The sequence below is a fragment of the Oncorhynchus tshawytscha genome, linkage group LG16, assembly GCF_018296145.1.
Source record: "Oncorhynchus tshawytscha isolate Ot180627B linkage group LG16, Otsh_v2.0, whole genome shotgun sequence".
In the NCBI taxonomy this organism is placed as follows: Eukaryota; Metazoa; Chordata; class Actinopteri; order Salmoniformes; family Salmonidae; genus Oncorhynchus; species Oncorhynchus tshawytscha.
Window position 1 is genome coordinate 57923598 of NC_056444.1, and position 11503 is coordinate 57935100.

Here is an 11503-nt window from a genome sequence, read left to right on the forward strand (position 1 = left end):
TGCTGTTGATTTTGTCACAAGATTATTACTTACTCGACGCAATAGTTAGCTACATAATGAATGTATGATGAATATCTTTGCAAGTACAGCATGTTGAAATTGAGAAATCTGGGGTGGTTATAGACAGAATATGTGCATTTCGTTAGCTCAGACAGGAACTATAAATGGGTGAAAAATATGAGCATAGGCTAGAAATCAGTGGTGTAAAGTAACTAGCTAAGCAAAAATGCATTGAAGTACTACTTAAGTAGTAAGTGGTAGTATCTGTACTTTACTATTTAGATTTTTGACAACATTAACTTTTACTCCACTATATTACTAAAGAATATATATACTTTTTACACCCAAATCAAATCAAATGTATTTATATAGCCCTTCGTACATCAGCTGATATCTCAAAGTGCTGTACAGAAACCCAGCCCAAAACCCCAAACAGCAAGCAATGCAGGTGTAGAAGCACCCATGCCTTTTCCCTGACACCCAAAAGTACATGTTACATTCTGAACGCTTAGGCAGGACAGCAATATGGTTGTCCATAATTTTTTTTTAAACTAGAACATTGTGCAGTCTGGTTTTCTTAATTCAAGGAATTTCATGTATAGCATTGACTTTTACTCAAGTATGCCAATTGAGTACTTTTTCCACCACTGTACTTAGGTACATTTAAAACCAGATAGCCTACTTTTACTCAAGTAGTATTTTACTGGATGACTTTCACTTTAGTAATTTTATATTAAGGCATCTTTAATTTTACTCAAGTAGTATGACAACTGAGTAGTGCAGTGGGAAAATGATGCCACTTCTCTATGGCTGCGTTTACACAGGCAGTCTAATTCTCATATTTTGCCAAGAATGGGTCTTTTGACCAATCAGATCAGAAATGTTGCCAGTTATTGGGCAAAAGATCAGAATTGGGCTGCCTGTGTAGCCGTAGGCTTGCTATGACTGATAGTTTATACATGTAACTGCCAAAATAAAGGAAACCCCAACATAAAGTACCATAATAGAGCATTGGGCCACCAGGAGACACTAGTCTATCTATAACACCATTCTTCCACAAGAATTTCCATAATTTGGTGTTTTGTTTATGGAAAACACTGTTTTAGGCACTGCTCCAGAATATACCAGAAATGTTCAATTGGGTTAAGATCTGTGCACGCACGCACTTTTAGCCATTTTAGGCATTTTTATACAAGACCCTAAGCATGATGGGACGTTAATTGCTTCATTAATAACTTTCAATATACTTTGTTTCCCTCATTTACTCAAGTGTTTCCTTTATTTTGGAAGTTACCTGTATATTTTATTCCCCTCAAACTCAACTCTGGACATTGAAGCCAATGCCACTGCTTGTTTGCATTGTCTCTCTCTATCGCAAAATAGACTAATTCAACACTGATACTTTAAAATTGTTTTATCCTTGATGCCAGATAATCCATTAATTGACTCAGGATAAATCAAATGTATGCATACCCATATATCAGCACAACAGTATAGTCTACCACCAATGTCCCACTTTTTCCTGACAACCAGATACCCAATATCCCTCTATGCCCTACCATTGACATCACAGAGACCTAAAGGGGGAAATATATATATAGTTTTTCCCAAAGCAGCTTAGAGATCACTGTTGCAACGGCACATTTTTTTTATTTCATCATTGGTTTTGCCTGCGTATGTAACTCGGCACACAAATAGACAATACATAGGAGGACCATTTGGGCCACACACTTAGAAAGCTGTAACATCAAGAACAATGATGGCCAGCATCTGAAAAAGTGCTTTCTGAATAATAAAATTAACATTATTTCAACAGGCTTTATTTAATGTGATACAAAACATGGATGCCTCTGTCACCAGACTACAACAACACAGCATTTCATTTAGGCAGTGTGGTCAGTCTTACTAATGACACTGACAAAATAATTACTTTACATTACAGGTACAGTATAAGTAATTCAGATGCCAATTAAGTTGGCACCAGAAAAATATAATGGCAATTTGTGAAACAAAATAAGGTGGGGGAGGTGACAATCGATTCCACAACCCCAAAATTCAGGCATTTCACTTCTAAGAAAAGCATAATCACTACTCCAACTAATGAGAGTATACTACAGAGCCATTTTCTGTTGACCATCAAAGGTCACTTTCCCGACATATAAAAAACAAACCTAGCAGAACAGCTAATGCCGATGTCGGGACCTTGGAAAACTTAACAGCGAGTGAGTGATGACCATGAAAAACACACAAGACTGATGGTTATAGCTGTTTAAGATTAAGAAGTATATTATTTTTCTGCCTTTATCTTGCTCTATTTGTGATATTTTACCTTGCCTCGCTGACTCCGTATTCAAGCCTCCAGATGGCATCTGCAATGTTGTAGATGATAACCATCTAGTTACATGTTAACTTGCACTAGCTGCATTTGATCATATCCACTACTAAGTAAACTAAGAGGTTTCTCTTCGAACTGCGCGCGCCCGAGAACTGGATCAATACAGTTTTCCCATCTTTGCACTAATATGTTTAAAGCTCTCAGTGGGGTTAAAGATTTGACTTGGAAAGAAAAAGTGATTCAAATGCAAGGCATTAACACCTATAGATCAGGATATTATTAACATGTAGACCGGGCTAGTTTGTGGTTGTGTGTCTGGTAAAGAGAGGCACACATAGGATACAAGAATTGTCTACTGTACTAGTTCCCCTGTGCAGAATGCTCACTAGCTCCTAATAAAATTAACAATCAAAATGAAAGAATCACTATGAAAGATCTGGATAAATTACATATCAAACAAAGTTCTTATTTTAGGTATCCCACAACTCAATATTTTACTACACTTATGCCACTCAACATTACACTAAACCAAATCAATTAATATTTGTTCTACTTTCAGCTGGGAGAGGTGTGGATGCAAATATGTGATTTTCATATTCTTTTAATTTTGTTCCGCAGTTAAAAAAAAAAGAGAAAATCCACTCAAAAACAAATCTAAGCATTTTCATAATCATGATATGGCCGGTGACACTTTGTTTCTTGAAAGTCCAATATCTTGAAACTTGACGTGCAAAACATTTTTAGGACTGAATCAACAATGGACTAAAAAAATAAATACCAAAAGATCATTTAAGTGCATTTTCCCCTTTAAGATTTACTCAAGCACCAGCCCTCCATGTTAGTAATAGGTACTCTTACAAACTGATGAATGTCGCTGCTAATATTTCATTGGTATTTTGTATTACTCATAACCATGCACAACCAATAATTTGACAAACAAAGAAAAGTAAAGCACAATTAAAAAATTCAAGAATAAGAACATCAAGATATTTAAGGTTATGGCTCATAGGTGTTTAAGAGGGTGAATTGAAAGAAAAAATATAACTGAGTAACAAGGTTTCCATCCAACCTTTTTATGTTGGTTAGAAAATGTCACAGGCCTGGTGGAAACAGTACATTTTTCTGTGAACTTTCCAAATGTCGACAAAACAAAATACGCTACACAAGGTGGGATCTTTATGTGTCAGTAAAATGTATTATGCGAGAAATGGCAATGGAATTGCTTTTATGCGCAAATATTGATAACTATCATCTCGAAGTCACGTGATGATATGTTGCGTGGTCCTCCCACTACGACTCGGGAAAGCATGCAGTTTATTAGGCTACAAATAAAATCAGTTATAATGAACTTCACAGGGTGGTGAAAGTGCACGGTGATTAGCTTGATGCTCCTTTCAATAAATATTGAGGGTCTAATTCTGGTGACATTATGATCGATGCTTGGCTGCCGTTTGAAAAATATATACATATAATCTAGCTCTTTTGTAGGCTATACCCACACTGTATCTGTAAACTGTTGGCTAGAGCACATGTGCCAATACCAGAGTGGGCACATTTACTATACTGCAACATTTGTGGGAAAAAACAGAATTAGAGTTAAAAATGCATGGAAACCCATTTTTTTCTTTAAAAAAAATGTGTATATGGGAAATTAGCTGCAACAGTAATTATGTGCACTACGTCATCACGCATCTCTGGTGAGTAAATCTAGATTTTAGAATATTAGCATGAAAATCTGTCACCAATTGGATGGAAACCTAGCTACTGACAAAAACACAGACTTTGTATACATGGATAAAATATTGACCTAAGTGTTAGAACTATAGACTCAAGCCTCTTATAGAATCAAGTGTAGACTCTCCTATCTTCTCTATATGTTTCCAAGGTTGGAAGTGACCTGCAAAGGCAGAGGAGAAAGGAATGAGATTGAAACCATTGCTAAAACCATACCAGATGTTTGCGTGGTTCAGTCCTGTATACTAGATGCATTTGTACTATTACCTCAACTGAGAATAACATAACAATTAGAAAATCTTCAAAAAGTACTTACAATATTTTTAAATAAAGAAAATAGGTAGTGGGGATGCTTCATTCAAGGCTTAGTAGCTCAACATCAAAGAGGAGGGTGGCGTTGGGTGGGATGATCCCCGGGTGACCCTTCACCCCGTAAGCAAAGTCAGGCGAGCAGGTCAGCCTGGCCCTCTGACCGACACTCATCTTCAGGACAAGGGAGAGAGGACATACATAGGCAGAGATAAGCTATGGTTCATTTTCGTGAGAAACATTCATTGACACTGTTGACAACTTTTTGCTCAAATCTTATTAATTATGCATCACTTTTTGGTTGGACTTAAGCAGCAATTCACCCAAGCCCAGATGCTCACTGTTTGAATACTAAACAGAGGATTGTGTGTGGGAGGTGTTTGTCATGCTGTAAGTGTGGTGACTCTGATGAAAATGCCAAAGGCTCTTGTGGAAGAGTGCCATTGCTGGGAGAATACCTAGCCCCCACAACGAAGACTAATATGGGTACATCTGAATCTGTTTCCCTAATCAACTTCCTGTCAAAAGCCCAGACGAAATGCTTTGAGGTACGCAAGGTCTCAAGTCTCTCCCTCCTGTTGCACATATCTCCCTTTTAAATCTGTTGCAGCTATACATCACATGGCTGTAAAACAGAGGGCAGACTGTGTGCACTGCCCCATGGTGCATGAAACTACTTCAGTGTTTTATAGACCCCACCAAGCATGTCATTTGTTCAGATAACACTATGTATCAGTGGTGGAAAAATTACCCAATTGTCATACTTGAGTAAAAGTACTTTAATAGAAATGAATCAAGTAAAAGTTAGTGTCCCAGTAAAAGTATTTGTTTTGAAATATAATTAAGTATCAAAAGTAAATGTAATTGCTAAAATATACTGTACTTGAGTATCAAAAACATAAAGAATTTCAAATTCCTTATATTAAGCAAACCAGGCAGCACCATTTTATTTACAAATAGCCAGGGGCACACTCCAATATAATTTACAAAACGAAGCATATGTGTTTGAGTCCATTAGATCAGAGGGATTTTCCTAACCTGCTAAGCATTCAAAATATAACAAGTATGGAGGGAAAAAAAGTGATTTTATTTTAGGAATGTAATGAAGAAAGTGAAGTTGTCAAAAATATAAATAGTGACAAAGATACCCCCCAAAAAACTACTTAAGTAGTACTATCAAGTATGTTTACGCCACTGCTATGCATGAAAACCATCTTCCTACAGAAATGGAAGGCTGTACCTGGAACAGTTAAATTCATCAAGCAATTTGAAATGTGTTTCCTCTGGATAATCTATTCACACCCCTTGACATTTTCCACATTGCGTTACAGCCTGAATTTAAAATTGATGACAATTTTATTTTGTTACTGAGCCCCAACACACACACACACACACACAGAATACCCCATAATGTCAAAGTGGAGTTGTTTATAGAAATGTTTACAAATGTATTAAAAATGAAAACCTGAAATAAGTATTCAACTCCTTTGTTATGGCAAGCCTAAATAAGTTCAGGAGTAAAAACTTGCTTATAAACAAGTCACATAATTTGCATGGAGTCGCTGTGTGAAAGTGTTTATCATGAATTTTGAATGACTACCTTATCTCTGTACCCCACACATACAATTGTCTCTAAGGTCCGTCAGTCAAGCAGTGAATTTCAAACATAAAGACCAGGGAGGTTTTCCAATGCATCGCAAAGAGCACCTATTGATAGATGGTTAAAAAAAAGAAGCAAACAAATATTCCTTTGAGCATAGTTAAGTTATTAATTACACTTTGGACGTACACCCAGTCACTACAAATATACAGGGGTCCTTCCTAACTCAGTTGCCGGAGAGGAAGGAAACACCTCAGGGATTTCACAATGTGGCAAATGGGGACTTTAAAACAAACAGTTAGAGTTTAATGGCTGTGATAGTTCTCCTGAGGATGGATCAACATTGTAGTTACTCCAAACTACTATCCTAAAATGACTGAGTAAAAATAATGAAGCCTGTACAAAACAAATATTCTAAAACATGCATCCTGTTTGCAACAAGGCACAAAAGTAAAACTACAAAAAAGATTTGGTAAAGCAATTCACTTTTTGTCCTGAATACAAAGTGTTATGTTTGGGGCAAATCCAATGCATTACTATCACCCTCCATATTTTCAAGGATAGTAGTGGCCGCATCATGTTATGGGTATGATTGTAATCTTTATGGACTGGGGAGTTTTTTCAGGATAAAAAAAATGTATATACGGAATGGGGCTAAGGTAAAATCCTAGAGGAAAACCTGGTTCGGTCCGCTTTCCACCAGACACTGGGAGATTAATTCACTTTTCAGCAAGACAATAACCTAAAACACAAGGCCAAATCTACACTGGAGTTGCTTACCAAGACAGTGAATGTTCCTGAGTGGCGGAGTTACAGTTTTGATTGAAAACCTATGGCAAGACCTGAAAATGGTTGTCTAGCAATGATCTTGAAAATTAAAGAGAGCCGCACACTCTAGGAGCTCAGATGCAAAAATGTAATTACCAACGTTTCGACAGCCAAGCTGTCTTCATCAGGGTATAATCACAAACACTGCGGGATGACTCGTTAATGTAGTGTCAAAGGACACAGTAGTCTGTAATCATGACCAAGAGTGGCCTAATATCATTGGTTAATTATCAAATATTAAAATGGCATACAAAGAACAGCATACAAACAACAAATGGATAGCATACGTTCATAAATTAATTTGACTACAAAAGCTTACAAACAATTACAATGGCACAATAATCACAATAATTGTTTTATTTTATTTTACTAGGCAAGTCAGAACCCTTCTCATGTACTTCCTAGAATTAGAGGCAGACAGACACCAGAGACATCTGCACAGTACACCCACCTGCACGACTCCCTCTTCCCAGCCACGGATCACTTCCTGTTTTCCTATTTTAAACCTAAAGGGCTTGTCACTGTCACGGGATGAGTCAAACTTGCGTCCATCCGTCAGGGAGCCTGAACAGGAAGGAGGAGGAAATGAGAACAGAGCAGAAAGGATTTATTTTGACAGTCAGTATCAGAGGTCTGTCTATTACGTTTTAAAGCAATAACTTCAGGACTGCACTGGGGGTGCAATTCCTGTACTAAAACCGAAATGAACTTGAGCTTAAGCAGACAGACAAATACTGTCCCCCAATGGAGATCTATCATTGTTACAGTTGTAAATGTTTTTTTTTAAATTAATTTCTCTTTTTGACCTGAACTGTTGGAGTTCAGCACTTACAAATGTCACCGTACCCTGCAATTACATGCTCCCGAGTGGCGCAGCGGTCTAAGGCACTGCATCTCAGTGCAAGAGGCATCACTACAGTCCCTGGTTCAAATCCAGGCTGTATCACATCAGGCTGTGATTGGGAGTCCCATAGGGCAGTGCACAATTGCCCCAGCATCCTCCAGTTTTGGCCAGGGTAGGCCGTCATTGTAAATAAGAGTTTGTTCTTAAGTGACTTGCCTAGTTAAATAAATAAAAACAAATCTGCGACTGACAATCTAATCAGGTCAGTAGAAGGGATTCCAAGTATTTCAGAAATAGCCCCTGCAGCTGTCTGAGGTGGGCAGAAAAAAAAGACCTGCACATCTCTCTCTATTTAATGATCTATTAGGAATGGAATTCAACAACATTTTCAGTTGTATTTTGACTTAAAAAGTAAACTCGGGGACATGAGGTTGCCACAGCAGATATGTATCAGATGAGTATCACTGAGTCTACCTTTAACATAACATGAGGGTACAATTGATGAAAAATAAACGATGATTCAATAAAATGTGAACTCAAATATACTATTGTTGCTATAGCAAAGTAGAACAGGTGTACTCTTGACGATTGCTTACACATTTTGCATTGGCATGAATCCGAGTATAATGTCAAAATTACATAATCCCATTTGTGTTACAATATCAGCTGCCAATTGAATAGTCTCAATCGTATAAGAACATGTCAAGTAGCAATGTCAATCTAACTGAAAAAAATAATCCAACCCCTGTAGCTATTATCCTATTGGGTTTGTTAAATTGTTCCATTAAACTAATTAGTAAACAATTAAAACGAAACGAGTCACGCCAGACAGCGATAATCCGTTCGATCCAACTTCAACAAAAGCAGGAAATCTTACAAGGTTAAAAATCGCTCAACGTCTTGTCTGTGTCGGATTTAACTCTGTGGTGGCTGACGTCTGAAGGCATTCAAGACAGACACATTAAATTGCTTTTACCATACTATAACCACCGATGGTGACAGGTGGCAACAACGTAACAAAGTAGTCGAGACTTCTCGTACGCGATGTTACAATGTTCCTATAACTTGCATTCCAATACAAGGAAGCAGCCTCCATGTACAGAAAGCTGTAATGCAACACATGGATGGGTGGCCAGCTACAGTTCTACTTGCAATTGCATCCTAATGGAATTCCCTTGAATTAACAAAATATAGTATTCCTACACAGCCAATAGAGGCTGAGCCAAAAATACATCCATGCGCCAAGGCTACTGATACAACATGCGGCCTATCAAAATTATGAATTAATCAAAGAAACGATTGGAATTTGCAATGGTGCATACATGTCTCAGAAAATATCCAAACTCACCAACATAATGCACGACACACGTCTGTCCTTTTTTAGGGAAAGTCCTTCCTGTGGAAAAAAAAAGGCGCATAGAAAAACAGGATAACGGTTGAGAAGACGATGATTAATTCATTTGAAAGAACGGAAATCCACCATAAATCTGAAGCGAAGATATGCATGAAAACATTTTACCATCGCCAGGGGTTATTGTCTCAATTTCGACTCCCATTTGTTCGTTACACCCTGTCAAGAAACTCGCCTCCCGCAATATGGTACTTCAGTTGCTGGTCATAACTGTCTCCGTGCAGCGGCGTGACCCAGTGATGCCAACTCCTCAGTAAGGAAATTAGCTATTGGCAGTCCCAAAAGTCGCTGAATGGCGTCATCGCCTAATTTGCATATTTTGCGTGTAATTGTGATCCATGTTGTAGGAGAGAGGAGTAAAAGTCGTGGGAGAGACAAAAAAAAAGCCTCCCACACTAGAATCAATAGCGTAGACCTGTAAACTAGGTTAAAACACTTAAACATGTTTTACTTGATCCCTTTGAAAATAAATGGTTTATTAAAAGCATGCAAATATATTACTCTTAGGTCTTTACATTTGGTACACAACAGTGATAACAGTGGTGTTGACATCATAGAAAAAAAGTTTGATAAGAAAGCACACAAGCATGCAAAGATATGTTCCCTCAGACATGTTCCCTAAACCCTGTGTTCCCTCAGTCCCCACTGAACCAATTTAAATTAAAATGGTTATACGGTAAAATAAAAAACAGAGTATTTCAGCATCTACACCAATATGTAAGGGTATATGGGACCTACTGAACATGTTCAATCACTGTGACCTTGACCTTTTAATATTAAGCCTACAGCAGCAGGGTGGTATTTTCGGAAACAAAAAAAATGCATTTTAACATCTACTTAACTCAAGTAATTTTTATAATGATTGGCTGAAATAGTCCTTTGTAAAATGATTAAATATTGGTGGCCAGAAAAAAAGTGAGTATGCTAACAATCCCGAAAGTTAAAACAGTGCATGTCTATTTCATATTGTCAGTGGCTACTGTAGCATGTACATCTTGGTGGGGCAACCAAAAAAAAATGTTTTAGATGCATGCCAGCAAAGTCACTACACTTCACAACACTAAACAATACACAAATTGGACTATAAGTGACAAACTGTACACACAAACTGTTAGGGCCTACATAAAGCTGTCCCAACAGCAGAGTCCCAACACCTTACCACTGTCATACCTGGCAATCAGCAGAGTCTTGTTTGGCAGCAAAATAATTCATTAAGCCTCATTTACTGCGTTTAAAAAAAACCATCTATGGCTGACTTGTTAAACAAATGTGCTTCTACTGACAATTGAGATGTACAAACTATAGCATAAGGGGATGACGAATGGATAAGAAGCGAGCTAGGAAAGCTGTAGTCAATATAACTATTTGTTCAGCACTTTTGAAATGTACGACAGAATTCAGAAAATGGGCCGTTCTTACAATATTCTCCCTGTTAACCAAGTCAGAACCGTAGAATAAATAAAGGCGGCATATAAGCAGACAATGAAAGCTCTTACAATATTTGATGACATTTCTCTAGAACAGGCTATAGGCTACATGTGCACCACCAAGTCAGAACAATAGGATAAATAAGGAGAAAATGGACCAAATTATTAGGGTGAGGCACATGAGCTACTAACAGTTTACTACACAATATACTAGAGGTCAACCGATTATGATTTTAACGCCGATACCAATTATTGGAGGACCAAAAATAGCAGATAATCGGGCCGATTTTTATATACACTGCTCAGAAAAAATAAAGGGAACACTTAAACACAATGTAACTCCAAGTCAATCACACTTCTGTGAAATCAAACTGTCCACTTAGGAAGCAACACTGATTGACAATACATTTCACATGCTGTTGTGCAAATGGAATAGACAACAGGTGGAAATTATAGGCAATTAGCAAGACACCCCCAATAAAGGAGTGGTTCTGCAGGTGGTGACCACAGACCACTTCTCAGTTCCTATGCTTCCTGGCTGATGTTTTGGTCACTTTTGAATGCTGGCGGTGCTTTCACTCTAGTGGTAGCATGAGACGGAGTCTACAACCCACACAACTGGCTCAGGTAGTGCAGCTCATCCAGGATGGCACATCAATGCGAGCTGTGGCAAGAAGGTTTGCTGTGTCTGTCAGCATAGTGTCCAGAGCATGGAGGCGCTACCAGGAGACAGGCCAGTACATCAGGAGATGTGGAGGAGGCCGTAGGAGGGCAACAACCCAGCAGCAGGACCGCTACCGCCGCTTTTGTGCAAGGAGGAGCAGGAGGACCACTGCCAGAGCCCTGCAAAATGACCTCCAGCAGGCCACAAATGTGCATGTGTCTGCTCAAACGGTCAGAAACAGAATCCATGAGAGTGGTATGAGGGCCCGACGTCCACAGGTGGGAGTTGTGCTTACAGCCCAACACCATGCAGGACATTTGGCATTTGCCAGAGAACACCAAGATTGGCAAA

General features: G+C 38.3%; 1 protein-coding gene across 1 annotated transcript; it reads right to left on the reverse strand.

The window, feature by feature from the left end:
- Positions 1–1630: 1630 nt before the first annotated feature.
- LOC112215994 (peptidyl-prolyl cis-trans isomerase FKBP1A) lies at positions 1631–9323 on the reverse strand. The gene is made up of 5 exons (XM_024375532.2): positions 9170–9323; positions 8999–9046; positions 7258–7370; positions 4386–4552; positions 1631–4232 (listed from the first exon to the last, which is right to left on the reverse strand). Exons 1-4 carry the CDS (start codon positions 9204–9206, stop codon positions 4424–4426), a joined length of 327 nt encoding a protein of 108 aa, XP_024231300.1. The 5' UTR covers positions 9207–9323; the 3' UTR covers positions 1631–4232; positions 4386–4423.
- Positions 9324–11503: the final 2180 nt, after the last annotated feature.